Source organism: Neodiprion virginianus, chromosome 7 (genome assembly GCF_021901495.1).
Source record: "Neodiprion virginianus isolate iyNeoVirg1 chromosome 7, iyNeoVirg1.1, whole genome shotgun sequence".
NCBI classification, from domain to species: Eukaryota; Metazoa; Arthropoda; class Insecta; order Hymenoptera; family Diprionidae; genus Neodiprion; species Neodiprion virginianus.
The window spans coordinates 1188027-1214504 of record NC_060883.1 but is presented as its reverse complement, the minus strand read 5'-3'; the positions used below and the strand labels follow the sequence as shown (position 1 = coordinate 1214504).

General features: G+C 39.3%; 5 protein-coding genes across 7 annotated transcripts; 2 read left to right on the top strand and 3 right to left on the bottom strand.

Annotated features, from left to right (window-relative positions):
• Nucleotides 1-15: 15 nt before the first annotated feature.
• On the bottom strand, nt 16-6532 carry LOC124308411 (ERAD-associated E3 ubiquitin-protein ligase HRD1B-like). Its single transcript, XM_046771115.1, has 4 exons — nt 5368-6532; nt 3625-3902; nt 1479-1890; nt 16-1389 (listed from the first exon to the last, which is right to left on the bottom strand). Exons 2-4 carry the CDS (start codon nt 3872-3874, stop codon nt 894-896), a joined length of 1158 nt encoding a protein of 385 aa, XP_046627071.1. The 5' UTR covers nt 3875-3902; nt 5368-6532; the 3' UTR covers nt 16-893.
• On the top strand, nt 3500-9704 carry LOC124308418 (neuroparsin-A-like). The gene is made up of 4 exons (XM_046771125.1): nt 3500-3573; nt 7898-7983; nt 8244-8376; nt 8582-9704. The coding sequence occupies exons 2-4, from the start codon at nt 7925-7927 to the stop codon at nt 8789-8791; spliced, it is 402 nt and encodes a 133-aa protein (XP_046627081.1). The 5' UTR covers nt 3500-3573; nt 7898-7924; the 3' UTR covers nt 8792-9704.
• Nucleotides 9705-10501: 797 nt separating this feature from the next.
• Nucleotides 10502-15848, top strand: LOC124308410 (nucleolysin TIAR). Its single transcript, XM_046771114.1, has 3 exons — nt 10502-11629; nt 11695-11991; nt 12922-15848. The coding sequence occupies exons 1-3, from the start codon at nt 11042-11044 to the stop codon at nt 13213-13215; spliced, it is 1179 nt and encodes a 392-aa protein (XP_046627070.1). The 5' UTR covers nt 10502-11041; the 3' UTR covers nt 13216-15848.
• A 328-nt stretch (nt 15849-16176) lies between these two features.
• On the bottom strand, nt 16177-23835 carry LOC124308405 (spastin). 3 transcript variants are annotated; one of them, XM_046771108.1, is made up of 8 exons: nt 23258-23376; nt 22875-23178; nt 22172-22342; nt 20977-21300; nt 19997-20352; nt 19583-19914; nt 19208-19518; nt 16177-18959 (listed from the first exon to the last, which is right to left on the bottom strand). In XM_046771108.1, the coding sequence occupies exons 2-8, from the start codon at nt 23002-23004 to the stop codon at nt 18796-18798; spliced, it is 1788 nt and encodes a 595-aa protein (XP_046627064.1). In that variant the 5' UTR covers nt 23005-23178; nt 23258-23376; the 3' UTR covers nt 16177-18795. The 3 variants fall into 3 exon arrangements, with proteins under 3 accessions (XP_046627064.1, XP_046627062.1, XP_046627063.1); XM_046771106.1 differs by having other exon boundaries at nt 22875-23835; XM_046771107.1 differs by lacking the exon at nt 20977-21300 and having other exon boundaries at nt 22875-23835.
• A 276-nt stretch (nt 23836-24111) lies between these two features.
• On the bottom strand, nt 24112-26250 carry LOC124308413 (uncharacterized). The gene is made up of 3 exons (XM_046771118.1): nt 26003-26250; nt 25592-25806; nt 24112-25519 (listed from the first exon to the last, which is right to left on the bottom strand). The coding sequence occupies exons 1-3, from the start codon at nt 26036-26038 to the stop codon at nt 24718-24720; spliced, it is 1053 nt and encodes a 350-aa protein (XP_046627074.1). The 5' UTR covers nt 26039-26250; the 3' UTR covers nt 24112-24717.
• Nucleotides 26251-26478: the final 228 nt, after the last annotated feature.

Sequence of the window (26478 nt, the reverse complement as noted above, 5' to 3'; positions counted from 1 at the left end):
AAAATTACACAGGCGTGTTAAATTGGCGTAACTTTATTATTCTGGTATAAAACAGTGTTCTAGCTTAAAATTATTTACGTACGATTAGGTGTTTTTTATTTTTAATTTTTTTAAGTAATGATGGTAAAATTTAGCGACAGTTAGCAAAATATAGTCTCGACATATCGTAGAAGAGATTTCAAATAATAAAAAACCATTTGAGGTATGAAGCAACGTTTGAATCACGTTTGGAAAAATATTTATCCCCAATTCTTCAAATCGATTCGGCAATACAGAACTGATTTTAAACATAAAGTTTATGTAGTTGGTATTATTCATACGATATATTAAACGTACTTCCTATTAAGTAATAATAATAAGAATTACGTCACAGTTTATCTTGGAAAGCTTTGCAGCTAAGAAAGAGAGAGAGAGAAAAGTACAGAAAAAGATACAGACATGACTCAGTGCTTATCACAGCGAAATTAATCTAAAGGAATACAAGTATGAGTGCGTGCGTGTGTGCTTGACATTTTACATTAGCTAAAAATTGTATATCTAGACCAATCGACCACTAACATAAATTATTGAATTATTCGCGCGATAATTTCAAGCATACAATCCTCATACTTTCAAACTAGTCTAATTTTATAACTTGAAACAGTGAAAAAACTATGCACTACGAAGTAAACTCTGCTCAGCATTTTTTTTTTCCGCTCTTACCAATTTCGTTTGCCATTTTGCCTAGGACTAAAATTTGTCCCTTAACGCAGTATTTAACGAATTGCTTTTCTTCATTGTTTTAATCATTTCTCTCGTTCGATAACTGCTATTCAAAAAATGCCATTGCGACTCGTCTTGTTTAATGACTAAACGAGTTCTTGTCGACAAGTAAACAGCGTTGTTCTAGTGTTTCAGTCGAATTTTAATTCCCTCTTGCACATCGGGCATTTATCGCTGCTCTTCAAGCACTGCCTCAAACAATCTGCGTGAAATATATGATGGCAAGGAGTGACGCGAGCCTTGACCATGCTGCAGAGGCAGACGGCGCAAACGTCGTCGAACCTCTCGATCTCTTCGTTCGTGGCCTTTCTATACCGGTTTAAAACCTCTCTCTCATGTCTGAGGACGGCGATGGATTCGCGCAGCAGCTCCTTGGATCTGAGAAAAACGTTGAGGTAAGCAGCGAAGAGGAGAAACTTCCACGAGGCGCTGGGTAGCAGTATGAGAGTAAACAGTGCGGAGACGCCGACGGTGAAGCAACGCAGAATTACCGGAGCGTACAAATTCTCTATATTCTCTAGTACATCGAGCTGCAGGGCGCTCAGGATACCGGGAAACATGTCGACAAAGACCTTCTCCGTCGCCGCGTAATATGCCCATGTTATCACTGTGTACGTCGTGGACGGTCTATGAAATGAGAAGAATTAGTCATTATCTAGAGGAACACGTTGCAAATAGCGGAGCAAAAAGAAAATGTCGAAAAAAAATTAACTCACTTGTAGTGCTGCAAACCCTGTTCTAGTCCGAAAACAAGGAGCACAAACGTCAGGGTGACGAGGAAGGTGACAGCCTTGGTCCACTCGAGCACGATCTTTGTCGCTGACATGGCCAGGTGCTTGATTTGTGATCGTTCCGTCAACGTTACGTACGGTGACCAGTCTTCCTTCTCTACGAGCTCCTTTATGTAGCTGACGCAGTAGGCTATCACATTGTAGAACATCAAGGTGTAGAGACAGGTCATCCGCTCTTTGGGTACGAGGATCTTGTCGGCCAGCGTCAGGAAGACTATCTGATTGAGCATTATTGATATGTTCCGCATCTTGGCAAACACATTTTCTACCCTATCGATTGGCGCGTAAATTCGCATCAGCAAGCTGCTCAGCGGTTTCCATGCCTTCTTGACGCCACCTTTGAAAGAGAAAAATGCAATGGTTAGATACGGGGTAAGATCGAATTTGAAACTATATTTACTTTTGCATTCTACTCTCTGAGCAAATCCTTTGGTGTACTTGCGCTTGTTTAATTACGCCAAAGGATATTTATTCCGATAAAGATAATTGACTAGCGAGTCGACAGCCCTGTCAATGCGATTCTTCCACGGCTTTTCTTTGCATATTAATTCACCCTTCTGCCTATTTTTTTCCCTCAACTGCTTATTCTTCGATCAGAGTTTAATGAGGAATATATTAATAATGATTGGCATGGCTGCTGCCCCGACACTGATATTTCTATTTATATCCCCTGCTGGAAATGTTTTTTTAATGAAATTTGTTACGAAAATCTGAAAGAAGTCTATCGGCTGTAATGTTTCAAGGTTGATCAGAAAAAATTTATTGGACAAACCTCAGCAAGCGATTCATGGGACTTTTTTGAAACCAGGTCAGAATAATTCTACAATAAGCATAGAAACTATGTATGCTTCAGAGAAAATAAATCATTTTCTGGAGGTCTTTTGCAAAGTCTGTCAATTCCACATGTTTCAAATATACAAATCAGAAATTTTCAGAGAGATTCCTTTGAAATAATTAATTCCAGAATTTCTTGGGAATATTCTTACTGGTGACTTGCTAGAGCAAAAATCAGTTTTAAAAGATACTTCCACATTTAAACGTTTTATTTAACAAATTTCGAAAAGTTATAAAACATACAAATTATAGCAACAGTAAAATGTCGTTTGGGAGCAAAGATGTAGATGGATTCTTTTTCAAATTTGACTTGGCGTTTTTCAGAAATCTAATATGTTAATGAGACAATTATACTCTGTGAAAAAATGTACTCATTTTTATTTGAACAATTTTCAGAGATATATTGCTTGAGGTAAAAATTTGTTACGTGATTAAGAAATAAGAATTTTATTTTAAAAAGTATTTGTTGCTCTGCACAGTATAGACTTTCTTGCCTTATAATTTACAGTCTCTTGTAACTGGTCTGAAAAAATGCATTGAATTAATGTCTGAAAAATTTCTCAATTTTTAGAATTTTTATAGTTCGAATGATACTTTCGGAAATTGATTCCATATTTTTTTTAATTTCAGATAAAAATTGACGCCAAAGTAATCGAGCATCTTGTCAGGCGAGCTTTTCGAATTTTCGATCGTCTAACGATGTCGAGTTACAGTAGCCGGTGATCTTGATGCAAATTTGCATATTAATCGGCGTCACTCAGATTATCCTGACAAGGACGTGGGGTATACTTGAAAAACAGGAGATGGAGAAAAAGGAGGAGAAGAAGTAGGCGGACGGGACGGGAGGCATCGCATCGCGTAAGGATTTAACGGCAGCCTGGCAACAACCCGTGCCTTAAAACAAGCTTAGCTATATCTCTTACATCGACGGGTGATATCAGCTACCTATCCACACTCTCTCTATGCATGAATTATAATAATATATATCACAGTGTCTTTCCATCCCCAAGGAGAAGGAGGAGGAGGACCAAGCGGGTATAAAAGATGCGGTGGTCGCTTTCTTTCCTACACAACACGACCAATTCCCGTCATCGTAATACCTCCAGGTACATTTTCTAACATCATTCAACCCTGCATTGACTCATATATTTTAAAGTATCGAAAGCATCATCTTCGAGTAACCAAGGTACGTGTCCGACTAGAGATAAAAAAAAACTTCTTTTTTCGCGTGTCGCACCTTTCGTGGCTTCGACGATCGTCTTTAGGGCCGATACCGGGTACCGGTAATTCGCGCTGAGAACAACCGGAAGCACCAGGGCGGAGTAGAGGGCTGGCGCCGGGGGCGGCAGCAGGGGCAACGGTCCTCGGGGGCAGTAAGGCAGCAGCAAAATAGCACTCAAGAGACAAACGCTCTGGGCCGTTCTCTCTTTGTCGACGGTCAACGAATTCGCTCTTACCCGGCCCCGAACTCTCGTTATCATTCCCATCGCTGCGTTGACTGTCCCGATAGACTTCCTGAAATTAAATACGGTTAATTTACACGAAAGACAGTGTCCAGAAAACTTTTTATAGCGTGGAATTATTTCTGTAAACTATCGAGTCGTTCCATCGGCCGTTTATCACTTTTTTTTTTTTTGGAATACAATTTGAAATTACGTTGAAACGAATCGTGCGTTTAGCGTCTGGTATTTTATCCTATTTAATTTATCAAAACAGTTTGGAGGAAGTGCGAAATTATTCCTGTAAACATTTAGTCGATGTCGGCTTGATTGACCGTTTGTTTTTCAATTTAAAGAATACCGCTTGAAACCGTGTCGTCGATCTATCGATAGAATAGTTGCAGCAATAGTATAGTTCCCGAAATTGCAATGTTTATAATATATGAAAACAACCTGGAATAAGCTTTCGCAACATAATAATCATTGTGTCTTTAAACTTTCAAGTTGTTTTCGGTTCGATGGACCGTTTATTTTTAAACTTGAAGAACACAATTCGAGACGGTGTTATCGGTCGATTGAGCGTCTTCTTATAGATTCTAATTCGGTATCCACTTGACATGGCGTATCTAGGAAATATTTGGCGTCGATATTAACAATACATATAAATAAACCAAAAAAACATCGGAAACTACAACAACAAAAACAACAACAACAACAGGGAAACGGGAAAACAGACGAGTTATAGAATTACTCGGATTCAGACACGCCGCAATGACCGAACGTCATGTTACGTCTCCTTTACATAGAATACATACATATGTACACGTAAACGGGATATTTGCAGATATACGCGGAGCACCGATAAATAAATATATAGTTCCTCACTGGATTATTTTCGGATTCTGGCGTGACTGCCGACTTAGTTACACTTTTGAAACTCGCGGCAGTGTAAACAACCCCACAAGAACCGCGTCGCGGTATCACAATGCTGATACTTTTGGTAAACTTATGACGTGAAGTTACATTTGAAAAATGCTCGCTGTTTTGCATATTTATTTGATTTTATATATATCTCAAATTCGGCTCGATTAAATAAACAAGGATCGAAAAAAATTCTTGTTAGATATTTGGAGAACTAAATTTATACGTTAGAATCAAACGCGGCTTTGTACTCAATTTCGATATACAAACCGTGTGCGAAATGCTGGTATTGCGCTTCACGTACACGTATGTATCTATACTGCATATTTACGCAGTAGGTGAAAAAAATATAAGGCGAAAAAGCGTGTGTCTTGTAAACCGCGCGCGCGTATTTTTAACCCGCGCCGCGGACATCCGCCTATTTCGCGCGTTTAGTGCAATATCGCGAGTATATCTTATGCGCGTATAACCACGTAGCTGTGATATCGCGCAAATGCATATAATTCGGAAGAATTTCATGTGACCCGACGTACAACAAAACCAATGAAACGACAAGCAAAGATAGGACATTAAGATATCTAATATCTTACGTATCAGAGATAGAGAAATCATGCACTCACCTGAATTGTTTGATGTGTTTGTTGGCAGGCTGCGAATATCGTTTCGAAAGAAAAACAATTATCTAGTATATATTACGATTTCTTTTATGTAACCGAACCGAATGACCGCACTGTTTGTGTAATAACGAAAGCTTATCTCCTGCGTGACTTACACTTCAATATACACCGATATCACAGTTTCTGCAGTTTCGAAGCAAACAATCAGAGACAATGGAAGAAAACGTCACTTAGAAAGTTGGTATTCACGTAATTCTCTAATTCTACTATGTTTACTTATATCTTAAAACGAAAAATAATAATTTGATAAGTTTGTTTAATTTCTCATCTTCTATTCGATATTTTAGTGGTTTTGGTTTGTTTGTATCAGTTCTTATATTACTTCCTTCTTCTTGAAAAACTTTTTATCCTAAATGCAAATCAAGGTGCAATTGTAGGTGTGCTTCCGACCAAAATCAGCAGCGGTATTCGACTACGTCCGGTGTATTCGGTGGTTCGATTAATACTGAAGAGAACTGTGTTGTTTGCATGGTAAACCTCTTGCTGCCGAGGACTTGGACGATCATCGTGAATAGGGATAATGGGTCACAGATGGAAATGAAACGCGAGAGAGTGAGGGGGGGGGAGGCGAGGGAGGTAGAGGAACGTCCGTGAATCGCGAGGAGGGAATAACATCGGCAATTTGCCAAACATTCTGCGGGGGCATGTGCATATACACATGGCATTTGGGGAGAGAAAGAGAAAAGGAGGGAGAAATGCTGGACCGACGCAAATCCCGATACGAATACGTGTATTTGTTGTACATCGTATTTTTAGAACAATTCTTCGAGAACTGAGATTCGAATTCTGCGCACACTGACACAACTTTAATCCACCCGCCGAACACAACCGGGTTTGGCAGCTATTTTTCGTACATGTATCTATCGTGCCTTTGCTCGCGCTTTCGGTGGTTAAACTCGTGACACATTGAACGTGTGTATATTTAACGTGACCGAAAATAAATGGAAGACGCGCCTGTATTCGTCATCCGCGGATTTTCATTCATCAAAAATATATATACATACAGGAATTGTGCCTACGCACATGCGACACGATGCTGCACATGCTTCACTCGATTACTTTGATAATCTGTAAGATATAAACCAGTTAATGGTAAATATCTACGTGACGACTTGATTCCCCTTATTTTCTTTCCGACCATTTTTCCTTCCTTGAATTTAAATCCGTGGAATAATCGACGGACGAAGCCGTTATTATACGTAACGTAAACGTATAATTGCGGAGCCGGATATCCGCGGTGATCCCGTGAATCTTCTATTTGCGTAAGTTACCGTCAGGATCGACTATATAAAGTCCGATATCTAGGGCAGTGTAAACAATACTGCGAATAATCGTCTGGCCGATATACATACCCCTGAGAGCAGACGCGCGCGCTTTTTCTAATTCTCAACCGAATGATTCACGGGGCGACGTTGAAACCGGCGTCGCGACAGGACGTCATTACCATGTTTTCGCGGGGCCCCCGATTTTCGGGAACACCTAAAATCTCAAAACGAAATAACGAGGTCATTTTTTGCAAATTATCGTGCATTGTTTGTGCGTTAATAGGTGAGAGACTTGATCGGCGAGGGTTCAAAGTTTAACCATGATAACGAATAATCGAGACATGCATGCATGCACCACGCCTTCCTTATAAATTTAGTCTTTATCGCTTTGTAACCGAATTACAGTCGATTATTACTGCAATTTATAAAAGCCGAAGAGTGTTATACTTAGACTTAAAATGAGATATCTTTCTGGATAAGTTAATTATTCTGTCTTAATGTCAGTATTATTAGGACATTTATCCTCCTCTGGCTTATCTGCGACGTGATAACGTGAACATCATAATTAATTTCAGATATATACTACGGCGAATCCAAAGTTCGGCACTTAATAACTCAATTTGTGCCCGGGGGGGGTCATGATTTAAATGAAGCTCTCGAATAATATCTATTATAACTGTACTATACTTATACTCTTATAATATATTTCGGCAAATTCAATCCTAACGCGACCGCGGTAAGTAAGCTGCCCTTGCGTTATTTCGCGAAATACACGTTGGGAAATTACATTGGATGTAAAAAAAACTACATATACATATACACATACACATACAAACCGGTCAATTTATTTATTTATTTATTCATCTCGCAGTTAAAAATATTGTATTTTTATTTACTTCTTTTATTACTAAACTTGCTTTATGTACGAGGTGCACGCAGAAAATATATTTTCTAAATATTGCGAACGGAATACTTATGCGCGTACTGCACTGGTTCAAGGTGTTGCAGCTGCAGCTGCGTGGATTTGAATAATATTTGTACACTGACCCCGCGGCTGCAGGCCAAATATAGGCCTGCGGACCGCCTATAGGTATACACACATTCTCTTTCAATAATAATATGTTGATGGTAGAATATTACAAGGAAAACTCACAAGTCGGCAATTTCACTAGAGGACAAAACAACTTTGTAATATAATTTGCTTTCAGGATTTCGAGACAGACGGACGGACAATCATGCATACTGCGACACAATTCACCTCAGCTTTAATCGTTCTCCTCGCCATGATTTTTATGTAAGTTTACTTAAATTTTAGTTATTTACATCAGAGGTGCATGTAAAAATATTGTCATTTGGTGAAGTTCGTTATTGATTGGTTTCGAATGTCTTAAAAAATTTCATCCCATGGATTATGATATCGGAAACCAGAAGAGATGAAAAGTACAGAGATCTTCTCTGTAATCACTGACAAGGATTTCTTCTTTTTATGTCACCGTTGCTTCAATTTATATTTTAATCCCGTCGTTCTTCATATTGATTTATTTCTTTTCTCAGGCATTCCAATTGCGAAGCTCATCTTCGCAAGTTGCCACTTTGCAGAAATCGTAAAAGCTGCGAGGAAAATTGCGATGATTGTGATTGGGGCAGTAGCTACGCGGTTGAATGCGGCTTCGAGGAGTGCCTGAAGGTGATTAAACGCAAAATTTACAATGTGTGGAGCTCTAAGAAATTATCTTAAGCAGTTCGCGCGCGCTCACTGGCTGCGCGCAAAACGGCAGATAATAATCGAACGATTCGAATAGAGGCGGGAAAAAGAGCGCATATTTGAATCTGACGACGACTTCGCGTTGAGCGTTCAAATCTTCCTAACCCTAATTTTTTACGCTTTTTAGGGCCCGGGAGATCGGTGCGGTGGTCGTAATCACATGTGGGGTAAATGCGGTGACGGTCTAGCTTGCCAGTGTAACAAATGCAACGGGTGCAGCACAACCAAAGTCGACAGAAGTTGTTTCAATAACACGTGCGCACTGGATACGGAATTCCTACCCCCCTTGTTTCATCTAGACCGTCCGCACCGCCCCACGTACATTTTTGAGGTTTAAAACACCATTATATACTCGATCGAACGCTATACGTCCATAGCCCGATAATATCGTTTAAATATAAGATATCCCCTACACGTCTATTATATTGCCTCGCTATTACGCATCAATGATCTCATTTGACGAATACGTACATATTGTAATATCCTTTGCCTGATGTATTCGCGATTATATTTTTATACCTAGCGTATTTTTTTTCCTTGTAATTTTTTTTTTTCTAATTATATATTAATGAATGCAGGCATAGTGAAAGAGAGCTTAGTTTCTACCATGCAGCGGTTGTGATATATACCATAATAATTCCTAATACAAATAGTTATGTCCATTCCATTATATCCATAAATTCAGAGAGACGGCATTGATGTAATATATCATAGTATATTTATTATTTATTCATATCTCTAATACTCTTTATATATCCGTATATCTTTCTATCTATCTATCCATCTTTTTCTCATTGATATTTATGTGCATGAGAAAAAGAGAAATTCTTCAGTATTACTGAGGTAATTTACGTATAATACATTAGTTCATAGCTTTTTTTACTTATTATTTTCAACTTGAACTATTCCTAGTCAGTTATTCGAAAAACATTCCGCACAATCTTGGCACTTACGTACAAATTGTATTGTATCCAAATTTGGGGTGTTTAGGTTAGAAAAAATAAATTTACACTTATATTGTTCAACATACTATAAAATGACTATGCCAACTTTCTCTAATGTTTCCATAGTTGTTGTTAAGTTGTAATAGTATATTTTATGATCATTAATTATTGTTATTATGATGATTGTTATTATTACTATTATAGTGATTATTCTTGGCCCTTTCTTATGTATTTCAGCTGCCATATGATTATTGTATCCTGAAATCTTCATGTGTGTGTGCTTATTAAAAAATAACAGAATAATATTATGTCTATTCGATACTATGTTTCGATATTATGTGTCGTTGGGCTCAATGTTGCTTCAATTGGTCACTTCTCAATTAAGCTATTTTTTTTTTATTTCTTTTTAAATTAGTTGAAACCTGTGTTTAAATTTGTCTAATGGCGCAATATCATTTAATGCAAGATGACTGCGACGCGCTAAATGTAACTTACTTATTCGCAGTAAGGTAGCTCTCAACTTTCTACACTGTGCTGGATGGCAGCACTATCGCTGCAAACTGAATGATATGCGAATAACCGCGTTTGCGAAAGTTTGTACATACGTCCGTGGCGTTTCCAGATGAGTAATTAAAACGAGGTGATACTGGGAAACCGAGGAGGAAGCAAGAAAAGAAAGAAAACTGTATACAAAATGCGGAAGATAAAATCCGCACGTAAAGGTTTTTCAGGAGCAAATGAATTTGCAAAATAACCGGACGTGCGTGTTATGCGCAATAGAGGTTGTTTCTTTGGCATTAGTCTAGCGTGAATATTCAGTGCTTCGAGGTTTCACGAACACCCCGCGCCAATGAGTGAGACATATGGTGAGTTCCGAAATTAACTCCCAGTACTGTCAACCGTCATTTATCTCTTTTGCGCTGCCGAGTTTGTGAGTAATTCTGCCTCTGTCTTATGGAGTTTTTAGCGCTGCTAGGTAGTTTTGGAACGCACACATGGAATAAGTAAGTTTTCACTACGGCGAGCCAATGGGAGAGCGGAATTTTCGCGCTACCTGTTACGAAATATCGTATATTTATTTATCGGCAGAGGACGAGCCGCAGGGTTGCGGTAGAACAACACGTGCCCCTTCGATATTGGTAACCTTAAGTTTTGCAAGGCGGGTAGATATCATCGCGAGGCAAATAATTGTAATATCATTGCGTGGCGTTTGGAGAAAGTTTCGAAAATTGGAAAGGTGATCGAGACAGACGTCCGAGGTTGTATCGCCGGGGTGAGTGGCGGGGTTCGTTCTTCAACGCGTGTATTAATTGCAAGGATGATTGGGGGGAAAGCGACTCGCGGCAGTGGTTGAAGTCGAGCGGTAGAGCGGCCATTTTATGTTAGTATGACGTAGTCGAGGCTGGGTGTAGCTTAACGTCGAGACTGCCGTCCGTGTTGTCCCTGGTACTGAAACGCGAGGAAGGGAAAGATCCGAGTACTCTGATGCTGGGGTCGAGGTAGATGTCCGCGTCGCGCACTGGAGGTGTGATTTGTAAATATTAACCGCAGGGTGCAGCTAGCGTGGAAGCGAAGCGGGCGAGCAACGGCGAAACGTGCATAAAACTCGGTGATTGTGGAGCGCGAGGAGCGTCATCGCAAGCATGAGCGAGGAAAGCAACCCGCGTACACTGTACGTTGGAAACCTGGACGCTTCGGTGTCCGAGGACCTTTTGTGCGCTCTCTTTTCGCAGATCGGTGCCGTCAAAGGGTGCAAGATAATACGCGAACCCGGCAACGACCCTTATGCCTTCGTCGAGTTCACTAACCACCAGAGTGCCGCCACCGCGCTAGCAGCGATGAACAAGCGGCACTTCCTCGAGAAGGAGATGAAGGTTAACTGGGCCACAAGCCCGGGGAACCAGCCGAAGCTCGACACGAGTAACCACCATCACATATTCGTCGGCGATTTGTCGCCGGAGATCGAAACCCAGACGCTGAAGGAGGCCTTCGCGCCCTTCGGCGAGATCAGCAACTGCAGAATCGTCCGGGACCCTCAGACCCTCAAGAGCAAAGGCTACGCATTTGTGTCCTTTGTTAAAAAGTCAGAGGCTGAGGCCGCTATCTCGGCGATGAATGGCCAGTGGCTCGGCTCCCGCAGCATCAGGACAAACTGGTCGACCAGGAAGCCGCCGCCTCCGAGGTCTGAGCGGCCTAGGCACACCAACAACAGCAAACCCAATTACGAGGAGGTCCGTATCCTACCTTTTGCCCCCCCTTGCATCTTTCCTTATTATCATTTTCACCCTCGTCGCAGGTTTACAACCAAAGCAGCCCGACCAACTGCACCGTTTACTGTGGAGGCTTCACGAACGGCATTACAGACGAGCTCATCACGAAGACCTTCTCGCCATTTGGCACCATTCAGGACATCAGAGTCTTCAAGGACAAGGGGTATGCGTTCATCAAGTTTACCACCAAGGAGTCAGCCACGCACGCTATCGAGTCCACTCATAATACAGAGATCAACGGTAGCGTCGTCAAGTGCTTCTGGGGCAAGGAGAACGGCGATCCCAATAGCGTCGGGCCCAATGCCAATCAGCAGCCTCAGCAGGTACCAAACATTCGTCCTTTTTTTTTTTCTTATTCCAAGTAAGTTGTGTCTTTGTTCCTCCTTTTATCAAGCCAAGACTGGAACAAAGAAAGTTTGGTGACCTTCAAAGATTTGCCAGAAATCTTGTGCCGCACGCTTTTTCTACTTACAATTTTAGATCTTCCTTCAAGTGTCAAGGGGAGCCCAAAAACTTTGTAGCAATCTTGATTTCGGGAACAAAGGAAGTTCAAGGCTACTGACTCGCTTTTTTCACCAATCTTATCTCGGGTGTCTGGTGATCCTGAAACCATCCTAAAACTAACTCTATCTCCACAGTAGCGTGAAAGTGTTTGCAATCTCAATTGCGTTCCGTAAATGCCCTAGTTTATTTATTGTTTTTTGTTACTATTATTTTTTTTTTTGTCATACCAAGTTCCACATTTCCTCATTCACTGTTCACTTGTAATCATGTGGTCGTATTTTTTCTTATATTGAATTAATCTTGATAGTTGATTTAAAACTATTGCAAGTAGAAACAAACTTCCAAAAAAAAGAAGATACTTTCAGCCTTGAATAATTCCCAGCCTTTCTAAACTCAATTATTACAATAATAATTTTAGAGTTGTACAGGTTATAATTTCATTACTTTTATACGATAACACAGTCTGTTGCTAAATAATGCTCATGGTAGTGACGATTTTGCACCTGGGAAGATCAAGAAAAAAACCTTACGCTAAAGAATCTTAGGCTTTGATTAATCACATGTGTCACACACTATAATTCATTCAATACGATGAACATGACCCAAGAGTTGAGGAAAGATATTGAAGTGGCAAACAACTGGCTGTTTAATAATTGCAAACTCGTATTTAGTCCTTTATCTCCAAACATACCTAAAATTCCTTGTTCACCCGAGAGGCTTGAAATTAACATAATCGTTCTGCTCGCAAGGTGACAACTGGTGGAGGTCAATATCCGTACGGATATGGGCAGCAAATGGGATACTGGTATACGCAGGGATACCCGCAGATGCAAGGACAGTTCCTGCAGCCGACTCAGTACTACAGTCAATACTACGGCCAGCAGGCGCAGTACATGAACAGCATGAGGATGCCGGCACCAGCGACCGGAGCGTGGCAACCTGGCCAGGGATCAGCTGCAGCGCCGTCAGCGACCGCACCTCTGCAGCCAGGCCAGCAGCCAGCCATGGTAGCCTACACCATGCCTCAATACCCGACCCAATGAAACAGAGACGACCACCAACCATACCCGATTCAGAACGAAATAGAATTCAAATGCGGGAAACGAGAGTCTTTTTGAGAGTCAGGGGGGAGGCGGAGGGGCCTCTATCTCTTTCAGACACACTCTTGTATTGTGTGTGTAAACGAGACGTTGAGAAGATGAAAAAAAAAGAAAACGTACACTTCTTTTCTTTTTCTTTCTTTCTGTTTTGAAAAATAGAATTTGTAGTTCGTTCTTTGATAAAAAAAAAACCAAAATACAACAACATGATAGAACCGCTTATTTATATTAAAATCAACCTTTCCAATTTTTATGATTTTTCTTGTTCTTCTGATGCTTTTACTTTTTCTACTTCTCTTCTTCTTCTTCTGCGCAATAATGATAAAGTATATGACACGTAATGTAACAAATAGTATGATGACGAATTGAAACTGTAATTTTCCGGCATTATAGTAGTAGTTGGTAGCGGTAGTAGTAGTCGTATTGGTAGTAGTAGTGATACTTGCAGTAGGAACACAACTTATTCGTTACTTTCTCGTATTTATTTTATTTTTTACTTTATTTTCAAAACAAAAAAGAGGATAATTTTGTATAAACTATTATTTTTATTACTTTATGAAAGCCGGAAGAGAATCACAGATCATTTCATTCTACCACAAAGATCTTGAACAAACTTAAATCTTCTCTCTCTCTCTCTCTCTCTCTCTCTCTATCTCTCTCTCTCTCTAATTCGCGTTCGTTCGAAAATATTCTCTTTTTTCTTCATCTTCGACTCAAATTTTAGTTATATAGTACATATATATTATACATGAATGAAAATGAAAACAGTAACAACAACAACAATAACAACAGCAACAAACAAACAAACAAAAACAAAAGAATGAATGACTAAATACATAAAAGAATAAAGGTTGATTTTATAAATCCAAGTAGTGTGTATCGCAGACTCTTATGTATCGAATTTTCGTAAAACAAAAAGAAAAGAAAAAAGAAACGTGCGACTTCGTGTTTTTTGTTTTGTTTCTTTTTCTTCTTCTCACACTCTCTCTTTTTACTTATACATCATTAAGAATACAGGTGTAGTTTTGTTTTCGACAGCAAAAATGACGACGATGACAACAATAATGTGTCTTTCAGAAAATAAACCTACATGGTCTTGAGAACTCTGCACACAGCTGTGCGCAATGCTGCCTAATGTTAAGCGTATGAAAGAAACAGAAACAGATGATAATACTGCATAAACATCTCCATGTTTTTGCAAGTGCCGAAACAATTTTTCGTCATTTCTTCAGTTGCTTCTTTATCTGGCTACTTCTACCGTTGCAGTTTTAATGTGAAAAACTTGTTCTTTTCTCAACTTCAAAAGCAGGGTTGCATACTTACAAAATGATTATAGAATGTTATATTTTTTATCTCATTAATTCTTCAAAGCAAAAATACAGGACTAAATATCAGGAACACAGAGCGTCCGTAGAGTTCTTATGAGTTTAGATGGAAGTGATAAAGGGAAAAGATTAAAAAAATATTGTTACACAAATATACTGATATGAAATGTGAGGAAAATATCGTCTTTTCACACTGTACTATAATACCCCTGATTATCGGTACTTCTAATGAAATACCTTTTGATTTCTAGTAATAGTTTTTTCTTTGAGAAACACGTACGCGATAGATATTTCTTTGATTTCGTTGGAATCGTTATTATTATTGTTATTAGTGGTTTAACCATTGTAGCAATCTTCCTCAAGCATCGAAGAATGTTGCAATGTCCAGATGCTTGTTATCTGTATCAAAAAAGAAACCATAAATAATGATACTAATAGTAACAATGACGACACCGTAACCGGGACAGCAATTGTTCATACGCAAGAGGTGGAAAAGTCGAAATAGATAGAAATAATCCCCCCTCTTCTGAAAAGCTAAAAACGAAAGCAGAACAAAAATATATGATAAATAATTGGATAAACTACACGAAGCAAGAAGAAAACTAATACCAGGTCGACAACAACGCCAGTCGCTGACTTTGTCTGTCACGTTAAGGCAGAATAACTTGAAAAAAGGGACAAATGACGAGATGATAAACCGAATGCCAGAGATAGAGAGAAAGAAAGAAAGAAAGAAAGTGAGAGAGAAAGAAGTGAATTTGGAGTGACGACGATATGATAAATGGTAGTATAGGATAATAATGATACGAAATAATGAATTGACAGGCGAAGAGACGAGGACGATGTGGGCGAAAAAAGCAAATGATGTTATATAAGAGGAAAGATTTGCAAAAAAAAAAAGAGTTAATAAATGAATAAAAACGGAAATAAACAAAGCAAAGAAAAAGTAATTTAGATACGACGAGGCTCCAACATCCTCCACATACAATGCTTAGGATAATGTTATCTTATAATATAAAAAAATACACAAAATAAAAAAAATAACAAATTAAATAAACAACAAATTGTCCTTTGAAAGTGAGAGAAAAAAGGAATAAATATTTAAAATATAAATTTCAACAGCTCCTCTCTTGTCTGTGTCCTTTTCATCATTGATATAGAGTAAAAATAAATGTAAAGCCAGAATTACTCGAAGACTGTTACGAATATTTTATGTCGTTTCGTGTAATACTAGCTTTACTATAATCTATCTCCAGTCTCCTTATTTTCAAACACATTCCGTTATAATAATATAAATATATTATTACTATTATTATTACTGTCGCATTATTTACACAGTGAAAAATTAATGTAGAATATAGAATTGATACATTTTACTCAAGATTTTGATTTCATCTTCTCGTCAATCTTGGTTTTTCTTTCTTCGTTGTTACACCTTCTTGTTTTTAAATAATTGAGAATGTTCATTAAAAAAAAGTTTTCATACACATCTGAAGGTAATAAAAATTCAAGGAACGTCAATGACTATCGTCGTTACAAAGGTATGCACAGTAAAAGAACAACGCATAGCCGTACGCAGTTTTTAGTTTAAGCGTGTAAACGTGTGTGATTTTTATTTAGCAAATAAACATTTTACAGTATTTATTATTACTCTTATTTTATTTTAAGTTTTCTTTTAATTTTTTTAAACTTATCTTCGTCTGTAGTACGATTATATAAATAATATTTTGTATTTATAAGTATATAATATAATCAGGAGTCTGCTTTAGTAGTATTCCATTACTACTGTGTTGTTCAGGTTATTTCTCTCTGCTTTTGTATTTTCAACCTTCGAAGGGATATATTTTAACATTTTTCTCAAACAAAACATCATCTGTAGAATAACGTTATTTACACTGCTTGATGAGACTAGAATTATTTAGGTATAATCGCGACATTGGATACCATAACGATATTAGGTATATTACATTAAAGTTGCCATCGGAAGCAGCGTTTAATGAAACTTCATACTAAGCTAGTGTGAAGCGGACGCACTGTTCTTGTTTTAGTATCGTGCAGTAATTTTACGTCCTTCTCTTGTCCCTCTCTGTCGTCTCTGTTCCACAACAATTGTTATTGATATAATTTCTTACACTTAGATCTCTTGTTTTTTTCCTCAGATTTCACGAAAAAGACAGAGAGAGATAGCGAAAATTTAGGCGATCGGATATACAATTTTACCAATTTTGCCGAGTGGCATGTTGCGTAGTTTGAATACACATCTCAATGTATCGCCAAGATGTGTTGTTACACACGTTAATTAATAATCCAATTAATGATTAATTAAGCAATCGCGAGATTAATATTATTATCATCATTATTATTATTAGTAGTAGTAGTATTATGTAGCTAAAAATTAGTTATAAAAGTAGCAAAATAATCGGATGATCGTTCGAAGAAGGCTCGGAGCTGTCGATTTTGAAGGAAGGCATGTGGGAAGTCTAGCGGAAGGACAGACTGCGAAGAAGGCAAGACTCTTCTTTTCAACAAATTATATAACAGCTATTATTATCATTCTCGTTATAAAAACTATTACTAAGCAATGTTTTAAACTTTGCATCACAAGTGGGAAGCTTGAGAATTTCTTATATTTTCTTCAGTGTCTGGTTAATGTTTCATTGTGTTTCTATGGTTCACTTGTAATTGCTGTATCTAACCGGATTGAACTCTGTTAATTGTTGATTTTGTTTTTCTCCACTTGAATCAATCGTTATACGCGACACACTTTCACCAGTGTATTAATGCATAATAATTATATTTATACAGATAGATTTATCACTATGAAATTATCCTATATAATATTAATCGTCATGCATAACGTCGCCTTTTCTCAATCAATAACTCAAACAACCAATAATAATAATAATAATAATAATAATAATAATAATAATAAATATAATAAATAATATAATATTATGAGTTAAATAGTTAAACTTGAACTTTTAAATAGTTTATAATAATCATAGACAGCGTGGACAAATAGATTTTTTTCCCATCAGTCTCGAATCAAAGATAAGGGTCGTTGTGTGGTAACAAGATTTTTGTTCAAACAATAACTCAACCTGCAGTCGTATGCTGAACGTGGTATTAATGTAACAAAATATTTTTTTTTCAACTCATTAACGTACGAAAGAGGGGAACGCAACGCGAATTATAATAAATTATAATTATTAATAATTAATATATTCTCTCTTAATTCATGGAAGTGACAACCAAAAGATTATTCAAATTGGTTTGTAAATTTTATCACAATATTATTACTAACAACAAGGTTACATGGCGAACTTAGTTCTTTTGTAATTCTTAAACGTAAAGTTATACCATAATTCCAGGTAACTGAAACACTTCTTCATATTCTTCGATTCGACAATAATTCGCAACTAATGTAAGAAACTGTTTTTTCTTTATATTTTTTCATATTTGCGTTCATGCGACTCTACTTTGCAGGTATACTTTAGTTCGTTGTATCAATTTTACAATAGCTAGCGGCAGAGCTATGTGTGAATTCTGTAAGGAATTCGATCACCATTTGAAATTGCGCGCTTCTTGTGTCACGGCAAAGCTTAACTTATTAATGTGATAATTATGTGGGCAAGCGATTGTGCCAAATTGTGAAAACTAATTGCATAGCTTAAATTAAAGAGCAAACTGTTCTTTTCTACTTTTGGCAGAGCCAACGTTTTTACCGAAACTTACGCGCATGACTCAATGTTCCTACTATGTCTACACATATCTTGAAACAACTATCGTCTCCGAGAGTCTGAAGTAGAGTATCTTTAAAAGTCATTAGCAGTTTTGAAGACTGCGCAAAATATCTGTTTCATTTTAATTTTAATTTTGTTTTACAGCAGTATTAGATTATGTAGTAAAAATAAATATATGGCATGCGACAGATGACCGAACTTGAACGTTCGTAAACTAGATCCAAGTCTCTATGGCAAAGTGATCCCGTACTTTCTATTTCTATTTATTTCCTTCTAATAGTCTCACCTAAAATTCATGGTACTAATTATCCTAAACAAGTACAGATGATTGAGCAATTCGACGAAACGTGATGACGATGGGAGAAAGAAACGGGTTTGATACTCGGGCACTGTACTTCTTTGTCATTCATCTTCTACGGCTATAGAGAAGGCCCGGATTTTGGGCCGACTTTAAATCAGAGACTAACGTCGCCGTATTCCAAACTCCATTTTTCGTAAGCGGCTAAACTAGTCGGCGATACAGATCTACGAATTCTTTTCAGAGAATCGACGAAATCCTGCATCGTTATGTTACGCACTAAGTTTAAATCTAGCTCTTTCACTTGTTCCGGATTCAGCTCTGTAAAAAATGAATAGGAAAAAAAAAGAACAAGAAGAAAAACGTAGAATGTAATAATGCATAGACAATCTATCAATTCGGCTACTGATTATTGTTCAAAAAAAATATACAAAACATTAGTGAACTTATTCGCTACATGGAAGTACGATTATTTCTCTAAGATAACGAAAATCAATCATGCGGTAGAATAAATTTAGACTGAAATATACCAAACATCGAGTAGCATCAAAGATAAATGTAACTATTACCTCTTATGGGTCCCAGCGCAGCGTCTTTGGCCAGACCAGTCAGATCGCTACCAGAATATCCCTCCGTGAGTCGCGCAAGGTGCTCAAGTTCTTGCTGAGTGAGGGGGTTACTATGCTTGCTGAGAAGCCTCCTGAGAAGCAGAACCCTCGTCAGTGTATCGGGCAACGTGACGTAGACCCGTTTGGTGAACCGCCTGAGAGCGGCTTCATCCAATTCTTGGGGTCTGTTGGTAGCGGCCATGACAAGGACACGCTCCTCAGGGGTGCAAGGCAGACCGTCGAATTCGACGAGAAACTCGGTCTTTAACCGTCTGCGAATAATCGAGGGAAAGGGTCAAAGCTGCGTTTCGTTTCGCGATAAAGTATCCTGCTCACCTCGAGGCTTCGTGCTCGTTGTCCCGCCGCTCGCTGAGCAGCGAGTCAACCTCGTCGATGAATATCACGGACGGCTGAAGCTCCCTAGCTATCGTGAACAGCGCTCTGACCAGCTTCTCACCCTCCCCCACGTACTTGGAAGTCAGACTCGCCGCCGATATCGAGAAGAAGGTCGCGTTGCACTGCGTTGCTACCGCCCTCGCCAACAGCGTCTTCCCATTGCCTGGTGGGCCGAACAGCAGGAGTCCTCTGGACGGCGTGCGGAGACCGGTAAAAAGTTCAGGACGCAATGAGGGCAGGATCACCATTTCCTGCAGCGCTTGCTTGGCGGTCTGAGAAGAGGAAAGAAACCGGAAAACAATGATTTGATTAGAGACTCGCTTTAAAGTCGACGAATACTTAAAGGACTCGCACCTCTTGACCCGCGATGTCTTCCCACTGAACAGCAGTTCCACCCTCTAGGATTTCGTCCAGGATCACCTGGGCCAATTTCGGGTCGATGCCTTTCGGCATGGATGCCTTTCGCGTTGGCGTTCCTCTGTTGCTTCCTGAGCCCCCAGGAGTTCCGGGCCTTCTCACAGGCGACCCGTTACTCGGCACAGAGAATTGTCGTTTCACTGATGGCGGGGTCGAGGATGGCTTTATCGGCATCGTACGATGGCAGGGTAGAGTCGGCGCCGATCTTCCCATGCTACGTGGCAGCGTCTGACTCTTGCTAATCACTGATCCAGCCACCCGCTTTCCAGGCACTGCCAGTTTTCTACCAGACGCTAAAATAGACGTAGAGATGTGAATCAGTGGAACGTGAACTGTCAACACGAATTCGAAGACAGGAACGTAGCACGTTGTACAGAAAATTGACGAGCAATTGCTAAATTTTGAGTTTCGACATGGATACCTGTCGCTTCGAGATTGATTACAGAAATTTTTGAAACATAAAAAAACTTTATGGGAACTTCCAATTTTCTTCACATTCTTCGTATGGCTGAAATAGGCTTAGTATGTATCATATTGTTTCAAAAAGCTCGCCACATTCTGGAAAAACTCCAATGCTTCTAACTGTCCATACTAGTATACAAAGTTGCAAGGATGTCTACGTAAGCTTATCATCAGTTAGAAGCTTTTTGGAGAAATTTATTACTGTAACGCGAAACAATCAATGACTCACGTCTCGGTAGTTACTTACTTATTTGAACTCGGTGCAAAAATTATATGCTTAATAAAAATGATAGTTTCAGGTATTAAATAACTGGATAGCGCTACTAAATACATGCACGATCGTTAAGCGAAGCTCAAAACTTTATGATTAATTTTGTAAGGCTAAAACTAATATTAGAAATCAAAAAAAGGAAGATTAGTGAGAGAATAAGAGTGTTTATGAATAATAACAATACCTTCAGGCAGTCGAGCGGAATGATTTTTTGGAGATCGCGGCCTTTGTATGTATTTGTATGTGTTTTGTCCAGGTACATGTAATGTCTGCGGATGTGCCCCGGTACTAGAGAGATAATTATTAGAACTAATTTGTGGATGGTGGCTGTGATTGTTGCTGTTGTGAGGAGTAGTGGTGGTGGGGTTTTTATTTGTTTGCGTCGCTTGGGGCCCGAGGCGTTGTCTTAGCCTTGGATGATTTTCACCACGTTCACTAGCTCGATCTGCGTCTTCGGCGCAGCCTCCTTTGTTCGTTATTCCCAGTCTTTTCAGCTCGCACAAACTGGCTACAAGGAAAATTACAAACAAACATTCTCCGCCATGCCAAGAAACAACTTGTCGTTTCTCATTTTGCATATTTATACCACTACTACTACATTTTAATTAAAGTTACCCTCCTAATTTCTCGGGTTAATACCGGCCACCAAAACTTTACCACGCAATTCGTTGTTCGATTACTTTGCAAAGCTTGCGTATAGAAAATTTCGACCAGAACATAATCAATTTCTTTTAATGCCTGTATTGCTAAGTACTACGACGCAGCGATGCTTATGATAACGATGATGCTCGTTTTAAATTTGGAAAAACAAAAAAATAAATAAATAAATAATCACAGATGAATCACGAATAGGAGAGAGTAAAAAAAAAGTTTGCTAAACATCGACATGCGGTGTAGTACAACAACCAACAAAGAAACGAACAAAGAGAAATAGGTGGAAGATAGGAGATTGACGTATAGATACACACAGATATTGAAATTATACAAATATTTACATACAGTTTGATTGTGCATCCAAGAGCGAATGTCATACTTTGGCAATTACTCTACAAACTTGTCTGCAAGTCTCAGGGTTTTCAAAGCATGTCCAGTAAAAAATTAACAATGCACCAAGTTTTAATGCTTTTTCAGGAAAGGAGTGGTTTTTGATAATGCTCGGAAAAATTGTAAGCAAGTAAATTTAGAATATGACAATCGTACCAAAAAAAAATAACAACGATTTTCAAGATTTCATAAACTTGAGGATATTTTTGGGACTTCGGACACTATGTTTAGTTTCCTTTCAATCTGTCGCTGCTGGCATATGAACAGCCACCGATCATAGTTTCTGCTCTTGGATACAGCAAATAGCAAAAAGAGGAACATGACAAGTGATTTACCTAGGAAATCCAACCGATCCTTAGCCATGGCGAGATTAGCACGCATTTTGTCGTGCAATTTCTGAGCCCTCTCCCAGACTTCGCCACGTCCGCCGTTGCATTCGACCGCTATGCCTTTTTCCAGCTCACCGATACCCTTTTTATAGAGCTCGATAGCCATTTCTTTATGACCTGTTTTGTGGTGTGTCAGGTTGTCATTAGGCAGGATAAAACGGATATCTGGCTAATAAAAAGGTGTTTTGACACTGGAACAGAGTCCTCTAAATAACAAAGAGAGTACAGTGGAACCCTGAATTATCCAAACCATGACTTGATTTATCCGAACTGTGGCTTAGAAAATACATTCTGGTGCACGATATGTACATTGTTACTCGCTGCAGTTTTGCGAGCCCTGAACATGTTCGAGTAAGCTCGAGAGAATTTCTCATCTTCCGGTGTCAGTCCAATCGTAACATTGCTTCTACCAATAAAATAAGCGTCCTGTGTTTGAAAGAGGATAAACGTATATTTCGATTTTTAATATAGACTGCTTGTGGATTCAAATTTTTGTTGTACATGTTATCATCCCTTAAGATAAAAATTGCTTTGTGGTTATCCGAACTGAGTTCGGTCCCAATTAGTTTGGATAATCGAGGTTCTACCGGACTCGAAGAGGTAAACAAGGCAGAGATAACGATCAGCGACAGATAAGAAGAAGGATTACCCTCGTTCTCCTCATCGATTTTGAGGGCCTTGCTGATGAACTCGAAGGCCCTCCTGTGGTGGTGTTTCTGTTTAGCGAGGAGAGGATCACCGGGTCCAGGACCAGCGGTGCGTCTCGGAATCTGGGACATCTGTTCAGCTTCGGGGTCGACGACGCTGAGGAGGTTATCTTTCTCGATTCCGTCAGCGTCCTGCTGACCGACGACAATCTCGAGGTGACAGTTGGCCTTGAGGCTCTTTTTGCCGTGGGCGATATTGGCGGTGCTACGCCTGAGGAATAGCCGCGAGGTCGACGTGTAGAAGTACTTGAATATCACGAATAGCTGGTAGAGCAAAGTGCGCAGAACGTTAAAGAGGAATATCAGGGGGAACGAGACGACGTACAAATTCCGCTTGTGAATCGAAGGGTGAGGGCCGTGGCCCTCCGAGTGGTGATGGTGGTGGTAGCTTATCGTTGTCGTTGTCACCTTGTCGCTGTCGCTGTTCTTTATCACTCGCAATTTTTTCGGCGACTTCGTACTCGACTTGCGGATCGAACGCCCGCCATCGCTGTACGACATTTCCTGTTCAAATAGCCACCGACCAAACCCCACCACCGCTCTCGCTGTTCGCGAAACGGATTACGCAATAACGCCGCTTTTCTATTCACCTGACAATTCGCAACACCATCAAAACCCCCCATCCCCCTCCCCCCCCGACAGACAGGTAGATTTTCAACCACTGTATTTCGCCGTTCGATTTACGGTGATTAGACTTAAACGGCCACTCGTGGCTTTGCCTTATAGACTTTATTATAGGTATGTGTGTATAGGTATACATTTATGACACGCGACGTGCGCCGCCCCGTCGCAACACGCATGATTCTTCGAAATTCACCCAAATATGGGGCGGGGTTGAAATTCCGGATTACTAAAAGTTCCGAAAGCGACAAATTTCGAATTTTATCTAGGCGAAACTTATAAGTAAAGAAATCAAACTCTGACGAAACATCAAATGGTTTCGTATGGTCCGAAGCCCGACGCTGAAAGATCCGGTTCCATTATTCGCTGCTCTAGGATAAACGAACGAATTAAAAGATAATTAACTCCGTGATCTTAACGACAATAAGCAACATGTATTTATTAACTTTGTCTGATAAAAATATACCTATGTATCATGGATATAATAAGCTTGCTGTTATTCACATTTTGTTACTAGTACGTCAAATATAACATGTACAACGAATATATAACCCACTCTCTGATTCATTTAGATTATTTACAAAAATATCACACGCTTTCCACATTGGGAAAATTAAACGATATACATCCCTAAATTTCTCTTACTACTCAAATACCCTCACTTGGGAATAGACGAGTGCTTGATTTTTCAAGCATTTTAAGGATAAAGATTAACATTTTCGTAAGTTGAATCTAACTGAAAAGGCTATTAATATTGTTTTGAGACCTTTGTTAGATATAACGTAGTGGAATAATAATGTTGTTCCGTGTCGATCTTTTTCGGAAACTTGCTGCGAAAAGAAAAGCAGAAATTCATTACACAAAAATAGAACGATTATACACAAGATGTCTGTAACTCTTTACAGTACTAGGAGAGATTGAATAAATTATCTTAAATAATACAAAGACATAAGATGTCTAAGAAACGAGCAAATTCGTCACCTTGAATACGACTTTACAAGTGTAAAGACGTAAAGTTTAGGGACACTTGATGACCCTTGGCTTCGGAGTATTCTTGAAAATCTTGTAAAAGCTTATTGTTGGGTGAATATTTTAAAATCAGACCTCGAAAGTATGGAAGTTACTCTTGGTTGAAACTTCATCCCTGAAACGTTGAATTTCACATCACATTTCTCGCTTAACACCCGTGCTCTGAGTGGCAGGGGAATTTTTTTTCTTAGACGATGATTCCCTGCGAGTACTGGACTCTGTATCTCTACTCCTCTTCTTCCTGGTGCTTCCACTGCTGCTACTACTACTGCCGCCCAGGGATGACTTCCTACCATTTTTCTTAAGCTCCATTATTTTTGCAGAGCTCGACGGAACGTAGCTGTTGTCAAACTTCATTGTCTTGCTGGTGAAGTCCGGCTGATACTCATCCATCTTCTTTTTCAATCCTTTCGAATTAGGAACGTATTCACCAGGTATTTTGCTGGTCGTAATAGCCGAGCTGAACGGCTCGTAGGTTTCGTTGAAATTCAGTATTTTTGGTACTGAATTCGGGACGTACAGATCGTCCAGGGCACTGGTACCCACGCCCTCTTCATTGACGATGGCCGGAATGTACTCGTCTGAGTCGACGGACCTGTTGAGATTTTCTAGGGCGCTTTTCCTGCTCGGAATATATTTTATGTCCGCTCCGTTCTCTGCTCCCTTTGTCTTAGGCACATTAGGAATATACTCCTCTACTTTGAAGCCTGTCCCGTAGAAGGTTTCCTCAGAACTGTCGAGTTTAGGCGAACTACGGCTTTCATTTTTATGCTCGGTTTTCAAGGTCGAAGACACCCGGATCTTCTCTTTCTGATTAACTTCAGCGGTAGTAGCGTCGCGTTTGGATCTTGACTTTTTTTTTACCGGTGATACACTGACTCTTATAGTCGGCAGGGTGGTTCTATCAGTAGGATTTTCTGACTCCTCGAATGTGTATCTGTGAAAAAATGTGGTATTTGTTTAGAAGCATTGGCAGCGACATTTGCTATCAGAGGATGAATTTTCTTACACGATTTCAAGGTGCCTTGTGATTTTTTTCTTTTCCTTCGACTCGGACGCTCGCGTCTTATTCTCGCTGTTCTGTATCACACCTTTTTCTAAGACTTGATAGAGCGATGCCCAGTCCTCGAGGGTGAGCCACTTGTTGGTCGTTATCTTTTTATTCTTTATCTCGACTGTTTTTTCCTTCACTGTAATGACAGCCGTCGCAGCTGAGGTTTTAGCCTGACAGAAAAAAAAAATATATTATTTACTATTGATATCATTATCGTTGCTCAATTGTTCTCTATAATGGCGATGACGAACAATCAATCATCATACGTTAATCAATCACCGAAAGGTCATTGTGATGTATGTGTAATAAGTTGACAGCTGTTTCTAAATCGACATCGAGTGATTAATGATTGATATATGTATGTACCTTAATTATTTCCAGATAGTAACCCTCCCGAAACATATTTCACTCTTATTCGCGCATCAATGCAATTGTTTTGTCATTATTAATAACAGTTAACGTCAGAGGTTTTTGTATACTCGTTAAATTTGAGACTCCTCGCAATTATATTTTTATTTTCCTGATTTTCCTTTTATTGCGTGCAGCTGCTCGCCGTTGACGCATGTTACATACCAGAACTTGATATGACACGAGCCGAGGCCGAACAGGTATCAGCAGCCACTTTCCCTGCATTTAAACCTTTTGCAGCTGTTCCTGCCATCTGTGCTCAAAATACAAAAGTAAATCGAATTCTTTGTAAAGTTCATTACGCCTTGTCTTAGACTACTCGTCGTCGATTGATGTATTGTCGGTTGCATAGCTTGCGTAAGTAAGGTGTAAAACTCGGCGGTGTTCAGAGCGGATTTGTACCCCGAATTGCCTATAATTAGGGAACCCTTGTT

Coding starts and splice junctions, on each gene's coding strand:
- LOC124308411 (XM_046771115.1), bottom strand. CDS start 3,874: ATGGGAATGATAACGAGAGTTCGGGGCCGGGTAAGAGCGAATTCGTTG. Junction 1,891..3,624: donor GATCGTCGAAGCCACGAAAG/GTGCGACACGCG, acceptor TCTCTTTCAAAG/GTGGCGTCAAGAAGGCATGG. Junction 1,390..1,478: donor CAGGGTTTGCAGCACTACAA/GTGAGTTAATTT, acceptor CTCATTTCATAG/ACCGTCCACGACGTACACAG.
- LOC124308418 (XM_046771125.1), top strand. CDS start 7,925: ATGCATACTGCGACACAATTCACCTCAGCTTTAATCGTTCTCCTCGCC. Junction 7,984..8,243: donor CTCCTCGCCATGATTTTTAT/GTAAGTTTACTT, acceptor TTCTTTTCTCAG/GCATTCCAATTGCGAAGCTC. Junction 8,377..8,581: donor GCTTCGAGGAGTGCCTGAAG/GTGATTAAACGC, acceptor TACGCTTTTTAG/GGCCCGGGAGATCGGTGCGG.
- LOC124308410 (XM_046771114.1), top strand. CDS start 11,042: ATGAGCGAGGAAAGCAACCCGCGTACACTGTACGTTGGAAACCTGGAC. Junction 11,630..11,694: donor GCAAACCCAATTACGAGGAG/GTCCGTATCCTA, acceptor CCCTCGTCGCAG/GTTTACAACCAAAGCAGCCC. Junction 11,992..12,921: donor CCAATCAGCAGCCTCAGCAG/GTACCAAACATT, acceptor TCTGCTCGCAAG/GTGACAACTGGTGGAGGTCA.
- LOC124308405 (XM_046771106.1), bottom strand. CDS start 23,433: ATGTCGTACAGCGATGGCGGGCGTTCGATCCGCAAGTCGAGTACGAAG. Junction 22,343..22,874: donor AATCGATGAGGAGAACGAGG/GTAATCCTTCTT, acceptor ACCACAAAACAG/GTCATAAAGAAATGGCTATC. Junction 20,353..20,976: donor TTCCGCTCGACTGCCTGAAG/GTATTGTTATTA, acceptor CGTCTATTTTAG/CGTCTGGTAGAAAACTGGCA.
- LOC124308413 (XM_046771118.1), bottom strand. CDS start 26,038: ATGTTTCGGGAGGGTTACTATCTGGAAATAATTAAG. Junction 25,807..26,002: donor ACTATCTGGAAATAATTAAG/GTACATACATAT, acceptor TTTTTCTGTCAG/GCTAAAACCTCAGCTGCGAC. Junction 25,520..25,591: donor ACAAGGCACCTTGAAATCGT/GTAAGAAAATTC, acceptor ATTTTTTCACAG/ATACACATTCGAGGAGTCAG.